The sequence below is a fragment of the Podarcis vaucheri genome (assembly GCF_965113315.1).
Source record: "Podarcis vaucheri genome assembly, chromosome: 9".
NCBI lineage: Eukaryota > Metazoa > Chordata > Lepidosauria > Squamata > Lacertidae > Podarcis > Podarcis vaucheri.
This window is the reverse complement of record NC_138767.1, coordinates 15,911,675-15,937,278: the sequence shown is the minus strand read 5'-3', so window position 1 is coordinate 15,937,278 and position 25,604 is coordinate 15,911,675. Positions and strand designations below refer to the sequence as shown.

Sequence of the window (25,604 nt, the reverse complement as noted above, 5' to 3'; positions counted from 1 at the left end):
CTTTTATGCTGGCAAAGGTTTAAGAAACGCCCACAGAAAGATTCTGCTAGCGACTGAGGCAGCCACACTGAGATGGGCTGTGCAGTGAAGACGGTTTAACCCAGGCAGCCAAGCTCCCAAAAGGGGACAGTTTACACACGAGTAACTCCCAACCACTACAAGTACCTTGTTCCTTTCAACACCACTGTTGGAAGCGACATCTCCAGCGTCCTCTTTGCCTCTTTCAAAGTCATGCCCTGGGTGCTGATCCCATTAATGTAATGGATGACATCCAAGGCACGAAGAGTCCCTTCTATGGCTGCGGCAGATTTTGGAGCGATATCACTAATGTATAACACTTGATAAAGGCTGTCGTGACCACCTGCAAGGGAGATGCCTGGAGGGGAAAAGGAGAAGAAATAGCACCATACATATTTTGCTTTTGTAAACAGAAGAGGACGGATGGGCAGAGGCCACGAAAGAATGGATTACCCAGTTCTTCTTTATGGCATGTCAAGTTAATGTCAGGCAGTAGATGTGGCAGCATGGGAAACTTGGGCGACTCCAAAACACGCCCAAGCACCAGCCTGACTGTCTTTGGAGCAGCTCGGAGGAAACTGACAGCATCTGTGTGGCTCATGTTAGTGACATCTGTATCATTAACCTGTGAAGATGAATATCAAAGAGAAAGATCTGAGATGCGGCAATAATTTAAACAACCTAAGTAGATTTTCAGACAGTGAAATGATTGTCTGACACTATTCTTTGCTGGCAAAATGCATGAATGCCTGTCATGGTTGAAATATAAATATATTTTTAAAAAATGTCCAGTAGCACCTTAAGGTAAAGGTACCCCTACCCGTACGGGCCAGTCGTGTCCGACTCTAGGGTTGTGCGCCCATCTCACTTAAGAGGCCGGGGGCCAGCGCTGTCCGGAGACACTTCCGGGTCACGTGGCCAGCGTGACAAAGCTGCTCTGGTGAGCCAGCACCAGCGCAGCACACGGAAACGCCATTTACCTTCCCGCTATAAAGCGGTACCTATTTATCTACTTGCACTTAAGGGTGCTTTCGAACTGCTAGGTGGGCACCTTAGAGACCAACTAAATTTGTTCTTGGAATAAGCTTTCGTGTGCATGCACACTTCTTTAGATGCCTGTCATGGTGATTGGAGGGTGGGGGAGAGGGGACAGACATTTTATTTATTTACTTATTTCACAAATTTTATATACCACTTGATTGTAGATTCAAAGCTGTTTACAAAAACACGTGGGATTTGCACAAGGACCCCCTTCAGGTGAGGTAATCACACACACACACACAGCGCAAGATACAAACACTGAAGATTGGAAGAGGGAACTACAAACAGTATGAATTAGGATACTAGCATCTTCTCGGTGAAAATCAGTTAATTTATATCCCATTTTTTCCTCATAAAACACATTCCAAGTAACTTGCAAGAAGCAAAATTAGAGAAAAGGTGCACAGCACTAAATAGTATGTAACAGCACCAAATAATACATAATAAAAACCAACATCAAAGCAAGAACTCAGAAGGATAATATAAAAAATGCATAGAGGAAAATCACCTTGAGAAAGTCTAAATGCTTGTAGGAATAATACTTCCGAAAGGAACCAGCGATGCGCCCTTAGAAAGGACGTGTACAGCCAATGCGGCTGTCACAAGCTATCGTTAAGTAAACTGTTCTTGCACTGACAGCCACTGTAGCTAAATATAAACTAACAAGGCTATCGTGGAAACTTTTAGTCTCTCCAGCAGACCAGGCTATACGCACGGCCACTGCAAATCCTTTAGCCCACTGCAAACATCTTTAGTCAGCTGCAGCCTCAGTGCTGCTGTTTTGCCTTTCCCCCAAATTTTATCTTTTAATTTTATTTATTTATTCAATTTATATACTGCCCTTCAAAGATAAAAGGTAAAGGGACCCCTGACCATTAGATCCAGTCGCGGACGACTCTGGGGTTGTAGCACTCATCTCGCTTTATTGGCCTAGGGAGCTGGCGTACAGCTTCTGGGTCATGTAGACAGCATGACTAAGCCGTTTCTGGCGAACCAGAGCAGGGCACGGAAACACCGTTTACCTTCCTGCCAGAGTGGTATCTATTTATCTACTTGCACTTTGACGTGCTTTTGAACTGCTAGGTTGGCAGGAGCAGGGACCGAGCAACGGGAGCTCACCTTGTCGCGGGGATTCGAACCGCTGACCTTCTGATTGGCAAGCCCTACGCTCTGTGGTTTAACCCACAGTGCCACCTGCGTCCCATGCCCTTCAAAGACACAGAGCATAATAACAAGAGAAATGTTTTTGCCTGGCACCTAAAGATATGTAATGAAGGCACCAGGTGAGTCTCCCTGGGGAGAGTATTCCACAAATGGGGAGCCACTGTTCTTGTGTTGCTACCCTTTGGACCCTTTGTGGATTTGTTTTTCAACATAACAGGAAACAAACCAAGTGGTCCTTTTTCTTCTGTTTCATTCCAACTCACCTTGATCAGTCGATCTCCGGGTTGTAACCTCCCATCACTTTTGGCAGGGTCTTGAACGACGTCATGGATGTAACAGCCAACGTTATCATTGCCTTTGGTCACGGTGAAACCAAGGCTACCCTTCTCTGATTTAGTCAGGACAACATGGAGCTCCACCTCCTGGAAGGAAGCACATTTTCAGCCCGTTTCAGAGTGAGAACTAGCAACACAATACACATAACACAGCTACATAGATCTGAATGTGTAATCTATCTATGTGGTGGTATTTGAGGAATGCAATTTCTGTGAACAAACCAATTTGCATCTCCTGGACTAACCTGCAGATCAGAGCATAACTCTCCCTTGGATTTTCCTCTGAATTTTGCAGTGCAGTTGTTGGCTCAAAAATGTTCTGCCCCGTTTTAAAAACAGTATATTTTAAGCATAAAACATGTTTAGAAATATGAAAATTGAGACAAAATGGGTGGTATTCAATTAGTCTTTAATCAGAGAATACCCACTGAAACAAGTGGCTCTAACCTAGTCATGTTAATCGATGTGTACACCAACCAATATTTTAAAATATGGGTTTCTGTTTGGATTCTTAAAAAAAATGCAGATTAATGTGTGGAAACAGGATGGAGAAGATCTATGAATGAACATGTGCAAAACTGACCTGGGACAGAAATAGAATGATCCACTTGTCCCCAATACACAAGGATAGTTCAAGATAGCATGACACAAAGGAGGAGATAATTGAGGTCAGGTATGCATGTCACAGGTGTCTTTTGGGCAGTTTCTAAGTGGATGCACTAAAAATAGCTTCTGCAGTTTGTACCTGGAGCCCATTTGAAATCTACTTGCAGATATTTCTTTTTAAATATGAAAATTAGATCCAATAGGCAAGAAACATCCCTGTTTGGATCACCCGGTGTTTTCACTTTTACCTAAAAGAATCTGCGATGGGGTAGGGGAGGTCCCAACTGACCAGAGCAGCAGCTGAGTATTTCAATAAAAATAAAACAACATGGTACAGTCCACACAGAATGAAGTAGGGTAGAGTTCTGATCTGCAAATTGGCACAGACGGCGCAAAAGTCTACTGGGTTGCAACCGGGTAAACTGTAGCATTTTGCTGTGTTTGCACAAACCTAAAAAAGCACGCAACCCTCCCTCCAACTACTGAGAAGAAAAAGTAGGACATTACTGGTTCATATTCATCGGCGTGTTTTTCAAGCTGGCTCAAAAGCGACGCAAGGCCTCCTGGCGCTGCCACCAGCTCAGAGACAGAGCAGCTGTATTTCTCGTCCGCTGAACCAGATGTGAAGGTGCGACATCTTGATATTGGTGGCAAATCCATTGGGAGAAGAGACGGTGGGTTACTAAAGGAAAAGGAAAGGAAGACGAAGAAAGGAATAAAAATTTAGGTTGGCTCCAGTGCCTCTGGAGGAGGGTTGAAATTGCAAAGGTGGTAATTTATTGATTATATTTTTAACCCATCTCTTGATTCTGAAATGGGATCCTCAGGGCAGTTCACTGGTTTAAAAGACCATCCACACGGCCAAAGCAGAGGAGGGTTGGCTCCAGTGCCTCTGGAGGAGGGTTGAAATTGCAAAGGTGGTAATTTATTGATTATATTTTTAACCCATCTCTTGATTCTGAAATGGGATCCTCAGGGCAGTTCACTGGTTTAAAAGACCATCCACACGGCCAAAGCAGAGGAGATGGAGGTAGCCACATTGTAGCCATGTGTTTGCCCTGTTCACCTACATGGGAATGTAGGAGTCAGACCATTATCCATTTAGCACAGTGCTGTCTGCATTGACTGGGCAGGGGTCTCTCCCAGCCATACCTAGAGATGCCAGGGATTGAACTCAGGACCCTCTGCATGGAAAGTCAGTGCTCTGCATGGAAAGCAGGACTGGGACATTATTTTTCAATCAAAAGTGGTGTGTGGGTGAAGGGAGCTGAACCCTCAAGGTTTGGTGAATATGTCAATTTTGGTTTCTCCCAGTTTCTAGCTTTTCCAGTCTTAAGTTGTTCAGCTCTCCATACTTCCACTTCAGTTTGCAAATTTATTTTTTAACAGTCCTTGTGAAAATTCACCAGCATTTTCCTGAAAATAACCTCTAAAATACACACTTCTCTATATGCAATTTTACCTAATGCACACATTCTTGCAAACCAAATCCGCCTAATGAAATGCATTTGTGTATGTCATTTCCACAAATACACATGTTTTATATTTACCCTAGTATATGTACTTTTGGACACATTACCTGGCCGGAGACCTGCATTGCAAAATTCAGAGGTCCGAATTTTGAAAGGTGACTTTGTTTTGGTTCATGTGTTGCTTTGGAAAGCATGAATTAGTAAGCTTGCCTTCAGATGCAAACGGAGTCAAATTTCCCTTCCCTCCCTACCCTAGAGTTACCTCTCTGCAGTCAATCGGCCCAGGTATTTTTCTCTTAAGTCAGTCCCTTTTCAGTTATCAGAACAGGGCTTGGAGGACAGAGAGGAATTTGTTGCTCTCTTGCTGCAACTGCAATCCCACCCCCAACTGAAACGGATGCAAAAATTAGGACTCCACCTCAAACCCCATTTTAGACATGAATGGGGAATGTTAGGTGCACAGCAAACATGGTTTCCCCCTTTGAGTCTAGCAGGACTCACAACTTATCATGTTAAAAACCAAACTATATGACTAAATTAATTTAACGAAACGAGCCAACAGCACATGCCTGTTCTCAGTTTCTGGTTTCCCTGGTGTCTCATGCGGAGCACAATATATGGTGCGAATAGTTTCTTCTTGGCTGCAGGGCGTTTCATAAGGACTAGGTGCCTCCGCTGCCGATTTGTTGGGGTTTTGGTATAGGGCGGAACTCCACTTTGTGCTCGCTATCTGGGCCGCATTCGCAGGAAGCTCCTCCCCTCCGCTCCCGCTGCTGTCGCTGTAGCTGTCCCTTCGAGAGGGGGACTTGATCCGCTTCCTGCCCTTGTCCGTGGCTTCGTTTTCGTCAGAGCTGTCGTCTTGCTCCCCGTTAGGTTGCTGAGGGTTGCCTTTGCTGACGTCAGGGAAAATCTGCTGAGGGGAATGGATAGGAGTCTGGAGGAGAAAGGAGAAGAAAGTATGGCAGAAACGGGACCAAGCATGTCAGCTGCGGTTTCAGAGAGCCGGTGTCACTGTCATGCGTAATGCACATGTACACCCCCACCGACCCACCCAGGTTTTCATTGTTTGTATAAAGTACTTTGGAGGCTATTAGACTCCTACACCAGATTAGTAAAAACACACTTTTTGTTTGGGTGAAGCTTAAAAGGAACGCCTCTCCCCATATGAACCAACCCAGACTTTGCGATCATCATCCAAGGCCCTTCTTCTAGTGGCTCTTCCATGAGAGGGCTCATGGCAACACAAGAACAGGCCTTTTCTGCAGTGGCTCCCCATTTGAGGAATGCTCTCCCCAGGGTGATTCGGCTGGTGCCTTCATTATACATCTTTAGGCAAAAATGTTCCTCTTCAACCAGGCCTTGGGCTGATTACCACGCTATACCAGTGGTGTCCAAATTTTTTTCAAAGAGGGCCAGATTTGATGAAATGAAGGGCCGTGGGGGCTGACCAAAGTTGTTAACCATTTCTTAGGATTGAAGTTGCTGAGCTTTTTTTAGGATTGAAGTTGTTAAACTGCCACAGGGGCCGGATTAAACTGACTGACAGGCAGGATTGGGCCCCCAAAATGGACTTTGGACATGCCTGCCCTATACCCTTTTAAATGTGATTGCAGGAGGAGGGGATTATTGGTCTGTTATTGTTATTGGGTTTTTTCCCTATATTTTGTGTTTTTTATATTGTAATTTTATGTTGCGAACCGCCCTGAGAGGTACGGATGAATGACGGTATGCAAATAATAATACTAATACTAATACTACTAATAATAATACAGTGGTACCTCTGGTTACATACTTAATTCGTTCCGGAGGTCCGTACTTAACCTGAAACTGTTCTTAACCTGAAGCACCACTTTAGCTAATGGGGCCTCCTGCTGCTGCTGTGCCACCGGAGCCCAATTTCTGTTCTTATCCTGAAGCAAAGTTCTTAACCCGAGGTAATATTTCTGGGTTAGCGGAGTCAGTAACCTGAAGCGTATGTAACCTGAAGCGTATGTAACCCGAGGTACCACTGTAATGGAATCTTTGATGCACATTTTCATAGAAAGTCACTCATAACATCCAGTGTGCTACCATTCTTACCAGCAGAGAAGGGTCAATTTCGGGCAGTATCCCAGGAAGTGGCCTGCAGAGGAGAAGGGTGACTTCAGGAGATGTTCCCCTAAGAGCTGAAATAACCTCCTAGATGTAGAAGAGATTCAAAAATCAGGCACAAACGCTGAACAGGAAGGTGTGTCTACAACTGAAACAAGCCAACAGAAAGTGGTGCTGACCTGTTGGGACAGTCCTTTTAGAGACGCTCCGTTCACTTTCAGGATGACGTCCCCAACCTCGATCTGTCCGCTTTCTGCAGCCGGTTGCCCTGGAAAGAGCTTTTTAACCCTGACTATGCTGGAACCTGGCTGCTCTGGAGAAACGCTGTCCTCTCGACAGAAACTGAAGCCTAGGCCCGAGCTGTTTTTCACCAGCTTCACCTCAAACGTGTTGTCTGCAGAAAAGAAATGCGAATGTCATTGCGGCACGGGAAGACGCCTGATCTCACTCGCTGGTCATGCTTCAAACACTCTCCTCAGGCACCAAGATGCATAAGTACACATCCACAACAAAAGGAAAGCAGAAAAATCGATACTCACGCAGCCTAAGATGCTCTGGTTGCTGCAGAAGTATGAGAACAGAACATTTTTATACCACTCGTTAGAAACTTGGGACAAGTTGCCCACCAAATGAAAGCAGCCAGTACTCCAGAAATTAACAAGCCAAGTCTACTTCTACACCATTCATTTAAGGTACTGTGATACCACTTTAACAGCCATGGGTTCACCCAAAGAATCTTGGGAACTGAAGTTTATTAAGGATGCTGAGAGTTGTTAGACCATTATTACCTTCACAGAGCTGCAATCCCCAGAATTTTCTGGAAGGAGGGGTTGATTGCAAAACCGCTCTGGGAATTGTAGCTTCCCAAGATTCCCTGGGGGCAAGCTATGACTGCTGAAGTGGTACCATAGTGCTTTAAACATAGGTGTGGACGCAGTCCAAGCCACGTGGAAGAGTGCAGAATGGAGGGTGTCAAACGTGAACAATAACTGAATCTGGGAGAAATGGTACAAAAGCAAACCTTCATAATTTAATTCCACTGGAACATAGGGCAAGTGGTAAGGAAAAACCAAACCAAACAACCCAGGATATGAATAAACACACTAATAGATAGGACTTCTTTTCTTCACACGAGGGGCCTGGTTTACTTCCAATGGCAACAAAGCCTCAAGCAGGAAAATTGAAATGAACATCAGTAATGACAACTGGAAATTCTGTAAAGGTTGATGAGAGTTGTTAAGAAGTCTGCTATCTCCCGCACAGAACTACAATGTGCTTTAACAATCAAGCCTTCCCAGGGAACTCTTGAGAATTGTAGATCTGTGAGGGGAACAGGGGCTTCCTAACAACTCTCAGCACCCTTAACAAACCCTTACTCCCATCGTTCAGCCCGGACACTGAGGTCCAGCTCCGAGGGCCTTCTGGCGGTTCCCTCACTGCGAGAAGGGAGGTTACAGGGAACCAGGCAGAGGGCCTTCTCGGTAGTGGCACCCGCCCTGGAAATAAACAACTATCTGACTTTTAAAAGAAATCTGAAGGCAGCCCTCCTTAGGGAAGTTTTTAATGTTTGATGTTTTATCATGTTTTTAATATTGTGTTGGGAGCCACCCAGAGTGGCTGGGGAAACCCAGCCAGATGAGCGGGGTATAAATAAATTATTATTATTATTATTATTATTATTATTATTATTATTATTATTATTATTATTATGGCGTTCCCAAGATTCTTTGGGGGAAGGTGTCATAATGGTGTCATAGTGCTTTAAATGTATAGGTTGAAAGGGGCCATAGGAAGGGGGAAAAGGAGAACTGGAAGTGATGAAAACAGAGAACAGGTAGGTCAGGTAAGCAAGTAAGCGATGATTCTTGCTTGAAGGAGAAGCAGGCTAATAATAATTACGGTCATTACTGTTTCATTCAAATGGTTTAATTGAGCTCATGGGCCAGCCCTGTGGGGCCACTATTATTTCAATGAACTGAATAGAGTGAAAGATTATGAGTCATTGGAAGAAGGTGTGTGTGTGTGTGTGTGTGTGTGTGTGTGTGTGTGTGTAAACTCAATAGTGTTTAGTTTATTTTTAAAGTTATTTTGTTAATATTGATTCTAAATGCCATAGTGATTTGTTAATCATAAACAGTGGTACTTTGGCTGTCAAACGTAATCCGTTCTGGAAGACTGTGCGACTTCTGAAACGTTTGACAACTGAGGCACAAAAGGCGGTCAGCAAAGTCAATGGAGAATTTTTATAAAAAATACAGAAGCCGTTTGACTTCTGAGGAGTGTTCGAAAATGGAAGCAAGTTTTGAAAGTTCAGGTTCCAAAACATTCGGCTTCTGAGACGCTCAAAAACCGAGGTACCACTGTACTATGACTCACACTGTAAGTGTGATATTAGCTTATTTATTTATCTATTGTTACTGATCTGTTAATAGTGTTTTATAAATGGCAATGGTTGTAATAATAATCTGTTAATTATATGATATGATTCACACTGTACTTGTGATATTCTATTCTATTATTACGGTTATTTATTTGTTGCTTGTAAGCCACTTTGGTATTCATTTGATTAGAAATGGAATAGAAATACAATCAATCAATCAGTCAGTCAGGGAATTCTACTCAAAGGGCTTGACACTGCAGTCGTTCTAATGTCATGTTATGTCTCGGTCCACTGGCCTGCCATTCTAGAGGTAAAATTAACCCATTGAGGCTCAAGCCCACTTTGCATTCCGACAGAATCTCACCGTCAGTGACAAAGTTGTAGTCTCTGGCATGTGTCATTTTCTTCACAGGTCTTTCTGGGGCACCACTGTGATTGGGCTGGTTTGGAGGTGTGCACTGTGGCGTAACTGGAGCATGGACTCTGGCGGCTGGAGGCTGGCCCTTTTCCAACACCAGGCGAACCTCCTGCAGGAACAAGCGTATAGACACTTAGCCACGGAAATAAAAGAAAAGGTCAGCACAGGATGAAGTACGCAGCACCAGGGTCTTTTTAGCATTGGCTCCAAACCTGTGGAATGCTCTCACCACTACTGAGGTGCGTGTCGCCATGCCATTGTTTCCTTTTAGGAAATGGGAAAAGACACAACTCTTTTGACTAGCTCCTGGATGAAGGTATCAGCAGATGAAATGATTTGTGAATAATTTTCTTGAATGGATAACCAATTCATGTTGCGAATCTCCTAAGAAATGAATGCTTGCATTTGAGTCTTGCCTCTGCCAGTTGTTGTTGTTTAGTCGTTTAGTCGTGTCCGACTCTGCATGATCCCATGGACCAGAGCACGCCAGGCACTCCTGTCTTCCACTGCCTCCCGCAGTTTGGTCAAACTCATGTTGGTAGCTTCGAGAACACTGTCCCACCATCTCGTCCTCTGTCGTCCCCTTCTCCTTGTGCCCTCCATCTTTCCCAACATTAGGGTCTTTGCCAGGGAGTCTTCTCTTCTCATGAGGTGGCCAAAGTATTGGAGTCTCAGCTTCAGGATCTGTCCTTCCAGTGAGCACTCAGGGCTGATTTCCTTTAGAATGGATCAGTTTGATCTTCTTGCAGTCCATGGGACTCTCAAGAGTCTCCTCCAGCACCAGAATTCAAAAGCATCAATTATTCGGCGATCAGCCTTCTTTATGGTCCAGCTCTCACTTCCATACATCACTACTGGGTATGGAACCTCAAATAAGGAAGTATCCCTGCATTGCAGCAGCAGCCAGAATATGTGGGCGGCGCCAGGATTAGCTTGACCTTTGCCACACAGTTCTGGAAGAGCCACCACATACCTGACCCTATCTTTGAAGATAGCAGCAGCACAGCCTAACGTTTCAAAAGCCACGATTCCTGGGAATACTCTGGCAGCTGCTGCTTTTGCCACATGCGGGAGAGCAGCGGCTGCCAGAATAAGCAAGCCACTTCTGCTATGACTGAGAATGGCTTGGTGGATGGTGGCAGAAGCAATAGTTGTTCCTCCTCCCAGGAACTTCCTGCAACTTAGAAATGCAACATAGCAATTGGCCCCAGAGAAACAAGGCTGTAAACCTCCTACCTGGCCGGTATTCCTCAGGATTTCCACAGCTTGTTTATGGGTAGCTCCTTCCAAAGTAACCCCATTGACAGAAAGCACACGGTCACCTAGGAACCAACAACGAAGGGTTACAGGAATCCCGTAAGCAGAGGCTAAGCACAACCCAACAAAATAAATCTCCTCTCTCAGCTCCAGTCAATAGCCATTCATTTGAGAAAGACTTGTGCAGGATAAAACACCAGCGGAATGAAAACATGAAAAGAACTTTCTCGGTCAGGTCAAGGGTCCGTCAAGACCAGCGTCCTGTTTCCAATAGTGGGCAGCCAGATGTACCTGAATATGACCAGCCATCCCCGTCCCCAGCATCTGATCTCCAGAAATATTCGGCCTCTGTACACTGACGTCCTAAACAGCTACCGAGGCTGATAGGGTCTTGATAGGCCCAGCTAAGTGCCCCCCTTTTCTTATATTCTCCAAGAATCCCGGCTATTCAGGAAGCTGCAAAACCCCAACATGAAAATAAAGGTTAATTATACTTGCCTTTTTGAATTCTACCATCAGCTTCAGCTGCTCCCTTAGGAATAACAGCTTTTACATACAGGCCTCCATGCCTCACGTTCGTGTTGACACCACCCTGCAGATTAATAAATTGGACGAAAGTTACGACCTTAATGGAAAGTCAGATATCCGAAACCAAAGGCACCAACCCAATCCCTTAAAGGAATCCAGAACATACTCATGCAAGCTATCAGCAAGGACAAGCGGCAGCCAAAAATGAAACCCAGAAGGAGTTATTATTTTTCTTTTCTTTTTTGAGCCCCATGCAAGCAAAGAGATGGTTCCCAAGGCTTCTTCTGGGTACAGAATTCTAGTTTAAAGTTCTGGTAACAGAACTATTGAGAATATTTGTGAAGGTTAACAAAGCATGAGTCTGAGGGTATATCATGCATGTCCAGCCATTCAGATACAGACAGACACAGAGAGGGGAAAACTAAGGTGCACTGCTTCTTCTTGAGTTATGGAAAGCTGAGATGGGGGGGGAAATGAAACTTCAGTAGGCTGGGTGGTGGGTTTCTTCTAATGTCTGAAATTGCAGTTTGGTCACCATTTCCTGCTAAGTTTACTGTGCCTTTAACTGCTGCACAACAGGCAAGAATCCAACAGGAGAAGCTCTCCCCACTGCCGCATCTCCAAAAAGGGAAAAGCTCAATTGTTGGATTTCTTTTTGCACAACATTGCAGAAAGCACAATCGGGGGAGGGGGGGACCTGTCCACTTTAAGAAACATGGTTCTTGAGCAAGAAGGGATTTATGGATCCCTAAACTGGAGGGATCTGAGGCTCTTCAGAATTGTTGGCTTCCCACTCCCATTGGCCCAGCCAGCATGGCCAATGACGATGGGAGGTGTAGCTCAGTAACAACTGGAGGGCTACAGGTTCCCCATCTCTGCTTTCAGCAAAAGGCTACTCCTTCCTTAAGAGTGTCCACTTCCTATGCTTTCAAACTAGCAGCCTTATTTTATGTATGCTTAAAGGTAAAGGTAAAGGGACCCCTGACCATTAGGTCCAGTCGTGGCCGCCTCTGGGCTTGCGACGCTCATCTCGCTTTATTGGCCGAGGGAGCCGGCGTACAGCTTCCGGGTCATGTGGCCAGCATGGCGAACCAGAGCAGCACACGGAAACGCCGTTTACCTTCCCGCTGGAGCAGTACCTATTTATCTACTTGCACTTTGATGTGCTTTCGAACTGCTAGGTTGGCAGGAGCAGGGACCGAGCAACGGGAGCTCACCCCGTCGTGGGGATTCGAACCACCGACCTTCTGATCGGCAAGTCCTAGGTTCTGTGGTTTAACCCAGAGCACCACCCGCGTCCCTTACGTAAGCTTACTTGGAAGTAAATCTCTCTGTGCTCAGTAGGTTCACTCCTATGTAGGTGTTAATAGGATTCCAAGGGGACAGTATTTAGTACAGAGCCAGCAAAACACATTTGCTTTCTGTTTCAGATTAGAAATTGCAACCAACGTACTCACAATACTGTGCAACTCTAAAGTGTGTTACAGGGAAGCAGGAAATGTGTTTTAATTTTTATGGCAAACTGATTTACTTTGAAAAGGATGAGAACTCTAGATTATCTGGACAAATGCCTTGGGGAATATGCCTTAGCTGATCTCCTTGGGTGAGCCACAAATACCTCTTCTAGTGATCTGCATTTACTCAACTCTCCTAGTCCAAAGTGCTTTCCAAAATTCTGAGATGCAATCCTTCAATCTGATCTTTGGAAAGTGAACTGAAGATTGCCATTAAAAAAGCACTTTCAGACACCCCCACAAAAAAGCAATAAACACAAGGACACGGCATTGTATACCCGCTTTCGGAGTTTTATCTTTAAAGTGACATTGTCAAGTAGTTGCAGCCCATTAAGTACGAATGATCATGTACAGAACTCAGCTTACGTTCTTATAAAATTGAAAAGGCATGCCAAAAAGTGAGGTTACTGCTGCCAGCTTCTAACGCAGAAATGGTCAATATGCTGAGCAGTCAAGAATCAATGCAATTGCAGGTTCTTCTACCCTGTTCCTCCTGCCCCCTCCCCAAATTTACTGGGGTAGGGTGAAACTAAAATTCTGCTTGATACAACAGGCAGAGTGGGGGGTTTGCGCGAATGAAGGTATGGAGGAAGAATAAGGTGAAAGAAGGCATAGCTGTGTCACCTCCCTCAGCACTTTAAAAGCATCCATGAGTTACAACTCAGAGAAATTGTGCATAAATATAAATATTCGGTAGTATTCTGCTTCGCAACCAGCAGAGGGAGCTCAGAGGATGTGTGACAAGGCTGTATCGACTCAGGTGCCAATAAGTGGCAACAGAACCACATACAAAGTCAAGAGTTAAGCTTGAGAGGTAATTCAATGATTTCCAGCAGCCTTTCTGCAGGGACAAGGAGAGTCACCACTGCAATTCTGCAGTGTTATAAATACAAGCAGGGAAAGTACGCATTTTTGTTGTTGTTGCTTCCATTCATGGTACGCATAGTAATACGTTAGGAAACTCAATTCTGATCTCAGTCGTAGTTTACGCATGAATTAGGGCAGCTCTGCACATCATGAGTGCTGTGGGAAATACTGGGGTTTCACACAGGAAATACAGTGGTGCCCCGCAAGACGAATGCCTCGCAAGACGGAAAACTCGCTAGAGGAAAGAGTTTTCCGTTTTGGAGGTGCTTCGCAAAACGAATCTCCTATGGGCTTGCTTCGCAAGACGAAAATGTCTTGCGAGTTCCTGCGGGGTTTTTTCCCTTCCCCCCCTTTTTCTAAGCCGCTAAGCCGCTTATCAGCTGATCCGAAAAGTCGATAAGCCGCTAAAAGCCGCTAATAGCGCTAATCCGCTAATCCGTCAATGGGCTTGCTTCGCAAGACGAAAAAACCGCTAGGCGAAGAGAATCACAGAACGGATTCTTTTCGTCTTGCGAGGCACCACTGTACATAAAATGTGGATACCCTACGTGAGCATGTGGCAATAACGCTGGGTGGGAAACTTGTGGTCCTCCAGACGTTGTTGGACAGCAACTCCCATCATCCCAGAATCTGGCAATTTTGGTTTTTCTCAGTTTCTGATTTTCCAATCCAAAATTCAGTTGTCCACATAAAATCGCATTTTTTAAAAAAATCATGAACTTTCACCACTATTTTTGTGAGAATTTCTCCTAATATACATGTTGGAATAATTTTTTGCTGAATGTATACGCTTTAGAAAGGTGATTTCCTTTCAAATAATGCATGTGGAATGTTATTTCCCCTAATAAACACATTTTTATGGACACTTCACCCCAGTGTATGCGTTTTTGTACACATTACATGGCATTTCAAAAGTTGGGGAACTGCAAATTTCAAAGGATGGCTGTATTTTGGCTCCTGTATCATTTTGGAAAGTGAAAACAGGGAGGTTTGCCTTTAACTGAGAACTTGGTTGAATTGCTCCCCCAAACCTAGGCTGGAGTCCAACAATATGTGATGCACAACAGAGTTTGCGTTACTGTAATGTATGAACCAAGTCACTCTGTGTGTGCATTTTCCCCCGAACAAAACACAACACTCGGGTTTCTCTTGATGTGCAGAACTTGCCCTGAATCCTTCCCCTTTGCATGTAATGTCATGCAGAACCTCAGCCTTGAGAGTTGTTGAGAGAAGTTAAATATTAGCAGCAGTTTTAACCACTTGACAGTGCCTCTTTAAAGTCCACTGCTACCCTGTAAACCATACATTTTTAACAGGTCGCTTGGAGTGGAAGAAAAAAGAGAAAACAGGTAAAAACCTTGTCAAACAGTACCGTGACACTTATTCCCAAGCCGTTATCATTTTTGGCCAGTTCGACCTCAAAGATATCTCCAGGTTTAAGAGGCGGTGAAGAAAACTTTTTAGAATTCATTGAGTTGGCCAAATTCATGAAGTAAGGCTCCTTTACAAAAAACAGACAAAAAAACAGAGAGAGAGGAAAAGACAAAAAAAAAGAGAGTATACCCTGTTAGAGAGGTGATTTGTGATTAGGACTGTATTACATATTCAGCAGGGATAGCCAAAGGTTTGAAACAGGGATAAAATGAGATTACACGTACATAAATATTTACACATGCACAAACACAACGCAAATAAAAAACAGGGAAGCACTCTCAAAATCTAAGCAGATATATCCAAATGCAACTACCATTTGATGCAGTCTTTCAGGCGACATTCATGATGTTATGGATCAAAGCGTCTGCAGCGACAGATCTCCCAGAATAAAGGAATCAATATGCCAATAATTGCTTGGGTCAGATACAAGGCCAAAATTGCACGGCGTAATGCGGTCATGTGTGGCCAGCTGATCTATAAAAGCATTATGTGCCTGAGCAAGCGGTCAGCTGACCTACAGGACCCTCACGTGACCCTGTCACAGAAGGCTCCAGGTGGGCAGGTTTTGGCTAAGGAGCAGGAGGGGTAGGATAAAGGATGTTAAAATGGGATTAAAAAAGTGTTTTGTGAAAACTGCCTTGAGCCGAGGGGGGGGGGGCGGGCGGGATATTCCAGGGTCAGACTAAGAGGGAAATAAAGGTAAAGGTAAAGGTAAAGGGACCCCTGACCATTAGGTCCAGTCATGACCGACTCTGGGGTTGCGGCACTTTTCTCGCTTTATTGGCCGAGGGAGCCGGCGTACAGCTTCCGGGTCATGTGGCCAGCATGGCGAACCAGAGCAGTGCACGGAAACACCGTTTACCTTCCCACCGGAGCGGTATCTATTTATCTACTTGCACTTTGACATACATTTGAACTGCTAGGTTGGCAGGAGCAGGGACTGAGCAACGGTAGCTCACCCCACTGCGGGAATTCGAACCACCGACCTTCTGATCGGCAAGTCCTAGGCTCTGTGCTTTAACCCACAGCGCATGTAAATAAGCTCCTATTTCTGCTCCCTAGGAAGGAGGCATAAAGCAAGGAGATCTCTGGGGTATGCCATACACTGGGGATGGAGAAATTCTCTATGTTGCCCAAAGAAAGACTTTGCCCAGACCACACCCAATCCACATGGACTTTCCACCCTTGGGTGTTCATGTCTGAATGGAATATAGCTCCATCACGAAAAACGGTCCTTGCCTGTAAACAAATTCTGTGACTTATAGAGGCAACAAAAATTACCCTGATAGGACTGCAGCAAGGCTAATAGTCAAAGTGGGTGGGGGAGAAGTAAAATGAGAGAAAATAAATGTTGCGTATATGACTCATGTCTTGGCCTACTGAATTCGCCACGATTATCCCATAAGGCAGCCGTCACCACCTGAAACAGCATCTAACTCTCTATAAAGCGTTTAGCATGCCACTGTCCTGTTTACCAGCAACCCTCCTGTTAAAATGATTCATACCCACAACAGAGAGAGACCTCAATAAGTGGAGACATCTCAAGTGTCCATTTCCCAGGCAGGTGGGGATTTGCCGGAGTGGGGAACCTCATGATAAATAGTGCAAGCGTGCTGAAATGGGCTTTCCGGAGGGCTCTTTTGGAACCAAAACCAAGCTCTTGTATTATCTTTTGCTGATCACGTAGGCTAATATACGCTTGCAAGTAATTTCTCCTTGGGAAAATAAGCCCCCAAAGCGTTAGTAAAAGGTGCCAGAGCGGTTAAGCAATGGAAGCGCCGGTTGCCGATCCCCACCCAGTCCATCTCACACCCTTGTTTTAATTTCGAAACAAACCGGTAATTATATAAGACCTCATCCACACCATGAATTGAAAGCACTCTTATACCATTTTCACAACTGTGGCTTGCCCCAAGGAATCCTGGGAAGTGTTAAGAGAGCTAAGAGTTCCTAGGAGACCCCATCTCTCCTCACAAAGCTCCCATTTGAAGAGGTTGAGCAGTTAATCCTCTTTCCCAAGGAACTCTGGGTACCGGCAGCTCCGTGAGGGAACTAGGGGTCTCCTAACAATTCTCAGCCCCTTAAGAAACCAATTCCCAGAATTCTTTGGGGGGAAACCATGGCTGTTTAAAGCACCATCATGGCACTTTAAAGGTATGGTGTGGATGGTACGGAGGTAAAAGAAAAGCAAAGTGGTATAGAAATGGACTATGCCTTTTTGGCGGCCGCTGTTGCTGGTTCCTGGCTGCTGGAGTAAGTGGCTTCATCCATGTCAGAATCTCCTCGGTCAGAATACTCCACGGTCTCCGCCGTCCCAGCCTTTTTGGCCTTTGCTGTGTTTGCCTCCGAAGATGCTCCGCTTCTTTCGCTGAATTTGGAAAGGGCAAGCTGGGAATCGATGCAATTCTGGTATTCCGGCTGCGGCTTGTCGCCGATATGGTTACCGAAGCCACCATTTGTTTGGCTTTGGGACAGGCTGGCGCTCTCGGTCCTGGAGTCTTGGGAGCTGAGGCTTCCGTCCCGTTTACCTGAGCCAAGGCCAGATAAGCTCCCAGAGGGAGGCCTCTGCTGGCTCAGCGGCCGGTTGTGTTCCTCTGAGGACGACTCTGCCTCATTGTCTGGTGTCAGTGGCGGCCTTTTAAAATACCCCTTTGTGCCACTGAGGAGATTTGATGGTGCTAAGGAGAAAGGGAAATTCCCAACAGTAAGCATTATTTAAATAACCTAATACACTGGTCAGTTGAGACATACATATCTCAGCTTAATAATCCAAAATATGCACAGGTCTTGTGCCTGGGTGCTCCATCCTACAGCCAAATCCTTCCCTCTTTCCGTCTCAGCCCTACACGGGCCACTAGAAATCAGAAACGTGCCAACCATACTGAGTTTCAGACAACTGGTAAAAACTGTCTTATTTCATGAGGCCTTGGCACCCAGAATACTTCTCAGATGTTTCATGTGTTTTTTTTCCCCTTTGGAGATTTAAATTTTAAGTTTCGAAGGTTTAATTTAGTTTTGAATTTTTCTATATTGTATGTTTTTATTGCTGCAAGCCACTGCTTCGTGAAAGGTGGGAAATAAAATTTCAAGCAAATAAAGAATAAATAAAATACATTACGCTGCAATTTCCTATTACATCTGAACTGAGAAACTGATTAACCAAGATCCTAAATCATGCTTGGAAGCTGGATTTAAGATCATTATCTGTTCTGCTTTTGGTAATCCCACTTCAGATATAACAGGGAGCAATGGATTCTTGATGCAGGAAATGTTGGAACCACAACGCATCAGGATGAGACGAAGGAAGGCTCGTCCGAGGATGGAATGTGCAGGTACAGAAAGCCTGTGTGGGCCTCAGTTTCACCTCACATTTTTAGCTTTCAGTACTCAAAACTGCCAGCATTAAAGGCAACGCTGAGAGGATTTACAGGCCCAAGAATAAATGAAAGACAGAACTCCAACCAAACATGGCCGATGCGAGGATCTTGGGGCCCGGCATCAGCCCTGGGACGGATGACCATGTCAATTTCATTTTCTCTCAGTGCTTAATGTTTTCTTCAGTCTTAAGCTTTAATTCTCCACATTTCTGCTTCAGTTCGCAAATTTATTTTTGAAGTGCCCTTGTGTGTGGATACAGCACTTTTGTGTGGATTTCTCTTGTATTTTTATAAACAATTTTGCCTAATACACGTGGTTTCTTCCAAAGCAATTTCCCCTAATATTTTTGTATGCTATTTTCACTAATATATGCATTCAGATGCACACTTTAGTATATGCATTTCTTTGTACAAATTACTTGGCTGGAGAACTGCATTGCAAAATTCCAAGAAGTGCGAATTTTGAAGTATGGTCAAATTTCAGTTTGTGCGTTGTTTTGGAAACTGCGAATCAGGTTAAGTTCACTTTTAAATGCAAATTGACCTGAATTTCTCCTCCATCCCTAATTGGCACCCAGGTCAGGAAACTTTAGGCCAAACTGACCCTTTCCTTAATGGCCTTTTAAGCAGGTTATAAAAACATTTTTGCTTCAACAGGCCTTTAGTCTGGATTCCCCTCATGTGAAGCCTTTTGGTGACTCCTAGCTCTCTGCTTTTACTACTTATAAGTTGTTGGACTTTTGCTTTTGGAATTTTACTGTCTGCTTTTAGTGACTGCAAGTGTCCTTGTGGGCCTATCTGGGCTGAAAGGCAGGGTACAAATATTTAGACAGACAAACAAACAACCCTGATATAATGAGCTATGTCAGCTTATCAATTCCATCCACCCCCAACGATCTGCAACTTTGCTCCAAAGCTGTCCCTTTCCTTCCACCCACAAGCTAATTTATCGGATGATAAATTATGCTAGCTGGGTATTAATTGGCAAGTTTTAGCGTTGCAGAACCCCTGGATATGTGGCCGAAGGTGTAGCCAATTCCTGCTAAAACCTGCTGCGTAACAGTGCCTGCCTTAAGGGGAACATGGAAATTACTTTCTAATTGCAACAACAAGAACAACTGCAACTGGGTTGAGCTATTGTGTATAGATGTACGAAAGGAGAAAAACTAAGCAGAATTTGCAGATTACACCAACTATTTATCTAAGACAAGGGGGTGAGGAATTTCTGGCCAGTGGGTCAAATTTGGCCCAGCATGGCTGTCTTCCCTGAACCATGCCTACCTACCTCATATGTGATGTCAGGTGTGACAGACATAGCTGGATCAATCACACAGCTGATCCCTGCAGAAAGTGGTTTTGCTAGAGCTCTGCTCTGTGCTTTGGCAAGAATAGGTTTAGCAAGTCCCTTTGTGCTGTGGTTTCCAAGCACCCAACAACCAGCTGACTGTTAGGCACTTAGGAAGTGCTGCACAATGGACTCTGTGCAGGTGGGCGGGATAATGCCGTTTGATTGACAGGTTGGTTGTCCCAACCACCTGTCAAAGTTGGCCCGCAGGGGGTGGGGGCAGATAGCAATCTGGCCCGTCAGGCAAAGAAAGGTTCCTCACTGCTGATAGCACTTGGCAGAATACCTTTCGTATGCCCCTCCTTAGGCTGCGAGATGACAAGGGTCACTTCTTCTGGAGCATGCTCAATAATTTCCAGCGCTGTGTGATGGCGGACCCCTTCCAAGCTCACACTGTTCACTGATATCAAGCGGTCCCCTATGGAGAGAGAATGATTCGGAGATCAAAACAATACATTTTCAAGCTTTTACAGAGGGGCCATGGAGCAATCCACTGACTGCTGCAGATGTTCAATATCCATTTAGTGCTTGGTGCAATGCAAACGATGGACAAATCTGGCAATTTCAGTTTCTCATTTTTCCAATATTAAGTTTGGTTTGGTTCATTTCTGCCTATGTTTGCGTGAAAATATGGTAAAAAGGTAAAGGACCCCTGGATGGTTAAGTCCAGTCAAAGGCGACTATGGGGTTGTGGTGCTCATCTCGCTTTCAGGCCAAGGGAGCTGGTGTTTGTCCACAGACAGCTTTCCAGGTCATGTGGCCAGCATGATTAAACCGCTTCTGGCACAACAGGACACTGTGATGAGTGCCAGAGCGCACAGAAACACCGTTTACCTTCTCGCTATAGCGGTACCTATTTATCTACTTGCACTGGTGTGCTTTCGAACTGCTAGGTTGGCAGGAGCTGGGACAGAGCAATGGGAGCTCACCCTGTTATGGGGCTTCAAACCACTGACCGTCCGATTGGCAAGCCCAAGAGGCTCAGTGGTTTAGACCACAACACCACCCGCGTACACACACACACACACACACACACAGTCTGCATGAAAATTCATAAGCATTTTCACCAATATTTTAAAAATTGTATGCAGTTTCCCTTAGCATATGCATTTTCCCAAGCAATGGCTCTCATGATGCCTTGAATGGGAAAGTCTTGTATCACATTGCCATAAGTTCTTCACAGGTTCTTTTGGACCCAGATTTAAATCATCGCCACACGGCCATAATGCTTGCTGTGCGACTATCTTGGGCTAGTGACTATCTCTCAGCCAAACCTACCTCACATAGTCGTCATTTGGCTAAAATGGGTGCAGGGAAAGGTGGGATGAAAATATAATAAGGATAAAACAAGAGTGATGGGTATTTAGGATACCCCTTGTGGTTATGTTTTGGTTGTTGCTGGTTGTTGGTGTCTAAATAAAAAAACTTCAAAGCAGCTGTGTGGGGCTGTTCATTTTCCCAGAGAAGGAGTTTTTTCTTCCTTGTCTCTTCCCCTGATCTACACAGCGCCCTTCTGAAGTTGCTATTATTAGCCCCATTGGTTCTGGGGAGGGAGGGAGACAGGAGATAATACCCACCCCCTACAATGTTTCCCCAAGCAAATTAGACCCCACTCCAAGGGGTGTTTCAACAAAGGGAGAGAAAGAATAATGGATCTCTCTCTCACATCACCCTCTAGTTTGGTCCTGATAAGAAGCACTGAAACTTTATTCTTCCAAGATGAGCTGTTAAGCTATAAACTAACAAACCAAACAACAGGCAGCCATCAATTGCAGACAGTTAGCAATATGGCTCGCCTACATAAAAAGTGTAATTGCCTGATAGGGCCATTCAATGCATTTCATTTTCCAAAATTAGCGGCAAGCGTGTCTTCCAATCACTTCTAATGTCATTGCCAATGGCAACATTCAGTATTTCAACATTAATACATATGCAGTAACTTTTGTTCATTATATTTGTTTTTTTAAGTCAGTGTTTTTAATATTCTGGCAGTATTTCTACTGCTTTCTTTCAACATACAGTAGCAAGCCTAAGATTTACCTGGTTTTAGCGATCCCTGCAAATCTGCTGGTCCTCCAGGAGTTATCGAGTGAATGAAAATCCCAAGGTCAAGCTTTCCAGTTTTCTCCCCACCAGTGATCTGAAACCCTGTTTAAAGCAGTCATTTAGTAAATTTTGTAAAACATTCATGGCAATGTTTCATGAGATTTTGAGAGACCCATTGACCATGGTTTACTAAGAATTTCCCTGTGTAAAGGGCTGTCCTCCAATATCTTAGATAAGGATAATGATCAGTTTACCCCAATGGGGAATCTAGAGGTAGAGTTAGGTAGGACATAAGACCATGCTGATGACTTCATATCAACAAGTGTTAAGTCTGTTCCAATGTCCAATAGCTTTCTAAACCTGGGGACATTTCATTCAAAAACAAAGGCATCTTCCAGCCTGAACTCCACCACAACCTGCTCCACCTAATCAAGCTGTATGCTCGATTTTCGTTCATTTCTGTCTTTGCATATGGACTTTCAAAGTGACATCAACTCACCTAAGCCATACTTCTCATCTTTTTTCAAGTTTACCAAGCTGATCTCCCTTTCTGGAAACGAGAGTGGATTTTGCTTTGTTTGTAGAACGTCTGTAAGGAAAGGGAGGCGGGGAAGTCACTGAGATACAGCAGGGTATATTTATTTCTTGGAACATGACATAACACGAAGGACTTGAAACCTTTCAAGTCAAGCTTCACTTGAATTTGCTGTGTAATTAAAAACAGCTCTTCTTGCATCTCAAGAGGGGCATTAATGATAGGGCTCAACACGGCTTCAACATTTTGGGGAAAGGACGTTCTTCTCCTTCCTACATGAAACGCATCCTTTAGGATATGCAATCCAATGAACATTTAACAATTTTATCTCCACAAAGCAATCAGCCCCCGTTTTGAATATGTGTACATTAATGCATGCAGATTCCATCTAACTCAGCGCCTTTGCGGGGTCTTCCAGAGTCAGATATTCCTCATGAAAGATAACTTATAGTTCTGGAAGTGATGCCATGCTACAGGGGCTTCATGTAGTGGAAGAACTAGCCAGGCCCATGCATGGGTCAACTTGCCCCGGGCCCTGAAGGGCTAAGCCGGCCAGCCCATCCCCGCTGCTAGACTTTCACTGTCATGCCAAGATTTTCTAACTTTATTCTAACAAGACTCCTGCCCTGGGCCTCAGACCAGCTCTGCATGGGCCTGCTTCCATAATATTCCATAATATAAAGGTAAAGGTACCCCTGACCATTAGGTCCAGTCGTGGACGACTCTGGGTTTGCGGCGCTCATCTCGCTTTATTGGCTTCCAGGTCATGTGGCCAGCATGACTAAGCCGCTTCTGGCGAATCAGAGCAGTGCATGGAAACGTCGTTTACCTTCCCGCCAGAGTGGTACCTATTTATCTACTTGCACTTTGATGTGCTTTCGAACTGCTAGGTTGGCAGGAGATTCCATAATATAGTGGAACTATATTAAACAGGGGCACAAGATGAGTGACTGGACCTGTGTGTGAAGTCCCCTGATCTCTCTCTCTCTTTTAAAGGACTCATAGCTCAGTGGGAGAGCCACATGCTCTGCACGCAAAAGGCTCCAGGTTCAATCCCCGACATCTCCAAGTAAGGCTGTAGATTTGGGAGTGCTACTGCCAGTCAGTGTTGGCAACACTGAGCTAGACAGCCCAGTTGTCCAATTGGTTATCAAGACAGCTTCTTACATTCCTAACCATTGCAGTGCAACTGTTCCTGTTGCAATGTTTTTCTAGGAACAAGCTATCTGCTTTTTATAAAGAGGAGCTGTGGTCCTTAAGTGCTTCAGTGAGGGGGGGGGGGGAGGGAATCAGTATCACCAAAAATGACAGTATAGAATCACAGAATTGCAGAGGTGGAAGGGACCACAAGGGTCACCTAGTGCAATGCCCTGCAACACAGGAATCTTTCACCCAACGTGGGGCTCAAACCCACGATCTTGAGATTAAGAGTCTCATGCTCTACCCACTGAGCTATCCCAGGATTAAGTCTGTACACGGTTCAAGTTAATTACTAATGGACCTTTAAAAATCCAGTCACAAGGTCTAAATTTCATCGTAAAAAAAGTACTGAATCAAACAATGCTGACCTACAACATAGGCTTGGCCAGTGTCTTCAGCGGATGAAGAATCAGATTCATTTTTCCTTCTTTCTAGGCTGGAATTTAAACCTGCATGAGAGTGTGAACTAAAGGTGGTTGGGAAACGGCGAAAGAGAAGCAGTGAAAGGGGAGTGGAGAGGAAAACAGAACACAGAAGGGAACAAAGGAAAAAGTAAAAAAAATAATAATGATATAAACATGACAAACAAAACACAAACTGGTGTAAAGGTAGCACCACTTCTGGGCGTTAAGAACGCACCAGTGGAAATCAGTGAACATGGAGATGTTTGTTCTGTGCGTGTAGAATCAGAGCTCCATGGGAATAAGTATGAAACAGCTGGCCGCGAAGAGATTTTAGGATGATGAAATGAAAACGAATCCTGCAGTTTTGCAAAACTGCAGTACGTCCTAACAGACGGTGGCCCCTGACATCTGAGGAATGGGTCACTGAACTGTAAAAAGCTTAGGAAAATACAGTGGTACCTTGTTTTGAGTCCTGGACGCTCAACGAAAAGGATGCTCGACAAAGCGCCACTCTGAGCATGCACATGGAGCAGTCTGCGCTTCTGCGCATAGCACGATTTAGCACTTCTGCAAATGTACGAGCGGCAAGCCCAGAAGTAACCTGTTCTGGTACTTCCGGGTTTGCCGTGGACATCCACTGAAATGGACGCTGGACGGGGCGGACTTATACGGAGGTACCACTGTATAACAAGGTGAAAGTGCTGCAAAAATGCTCAGGAATTCACTTTCGATCCAAAACAATTCTAAAAATGGATCTCTGCTTACTTTTGGCCTGAAGACACCAACTGTTTAATATAGCCCAATAATCCCAGCTATTGACTGCAGGGCATTAGGAAATGCTGTAAATACAAGAGAGGACTTGGAGAACTTCTGTGGCAATGGTAACCACCCTCCCTAAAAACGGTGTACACACGTTAACCAAAGTTTGCCATGAGGACAGCAACAGAAAAAAGACCACTTTAAATGCTGCAACCTCCATGCAAATGCCACTGAGAAATGCTTAACCTATGGCAGTGGCAAGTGGCAATATCAATTTCTGCTTTAAACATTACACAGAGCACCTTCAAAGGGATGTACTTCCTATGGGAACGGCCATGTTAAAACCAGTCCGTAAAAGAGATCCTTACTTGTTGAGCTTTGCTCCTCCAGTCGCTAATTCGGCATCAGATTTTGGCACCTGCTGGAAGATCTTCCCCATCATTTCCTCCATTCTCCGCGAAGAGGCGTCCACAGGGGTGATAACGTTTTTCCGACGCGGACTGACAGACACCTGGCTCTGGGTCAGGTCGTGAAAGGATTTGCTCATGATTCTGGGCCTTTCATCCCAGGGCAGCTTCTCGTTTTTGTCCCTGGAACAGCTCTGGGCAGACTGGAAGAGGGAGAGTTCAGAGTAGGAGAGCTTCTTGAGAATATCCGCTTGCACCGACAACGGCCGGACCGCGAGCCTGTTCAGTGTGCTGCTGGCCAGGCTGCCGGTGCTGATGGCACGCCCCATGTTGAACCCTTTGACAGAATCCGTGTGGAGGTTGAGGCTCCTAAATGATGCTCTCTCTGCAAGGAAATGGAAAACTG

The 25,604-nt window shown here is 44.8% G+C and overlaps 1 protein-coding gene across 6 annotated transcripts in view; it reads right to left on the bottom strand.

Annotated features, from left to right (window-relative positions):
• Positions 1-25,604, bottom strand: part of PTPN13 (protein tyrosine phosphatase non-receptor type 13) — a 172,333-nt gene that overhangs the window by 28,560 nt on the left and 118,169 nt on the right. For 4 of the 6 annotated variants that reach the window (XM_082236237.1, XM_082236238.1, XM_082236239.1 and 1 more), the window contains 17 exons: positions 25,160-25,583; positions 23,997-24,094; positions 22,393-22,482; positions 21,888-21,995; positions 20,134-20,265; positions 17,340-17,803; positions 15,049-15,192; positions 11,281-11,374; positions 10,762-10,847; positions 9,472-9,634; positions 6,907-7,121; positions 6,716-6,814; positions 5,206-5,570; positions 3,672-3,846; positions 2,487-2,645; positions 472-643; positions 166-376 (listed from right to left, as the gene is read on the bottom strand). In XM_082236237.1, coding sequence (XP_082092363.1) covers positions 166-376; positions 472-643; positions 2,487-2,645; positions 3,672-3,846; positions 5,206-5,570; positions 6,716-6,814; positions 6,907-7,121; positions 9,472-9,634; positions 10,762-10,847; positions 11,281-11,374; positions 15,049-15,192; positions 17,340-17,803; positions 20,134-20,265; positions 21,888-21,995; positions 22,393-22,482; positions 23,997-24,094; positions 25,160-25,583 — 3,199 coding nt within the window. The remainder of the gene's footprint in view (positions 1-165; positions 377-471; positions 644-2,486; positions 2,646-3,671; positions 3,847-5,205; positions 5,571-6,715; positions 6,815-6,906; positions 7,122-9,471; positions 9,635-10,761; positions 10,848-11,280; positions 11,375-15,048; positions 15,193-17,339; positions 17,804-20,133; positions 20,266-21,887; positions 21,996-22,392; positions 22,483-23,996; positions 24,095-25,159; positions 25,584-25,604) is intronic. The other 2 variants (XM_082236240.1, XM_082236241.1) reach the window with 1 other exon arrangement.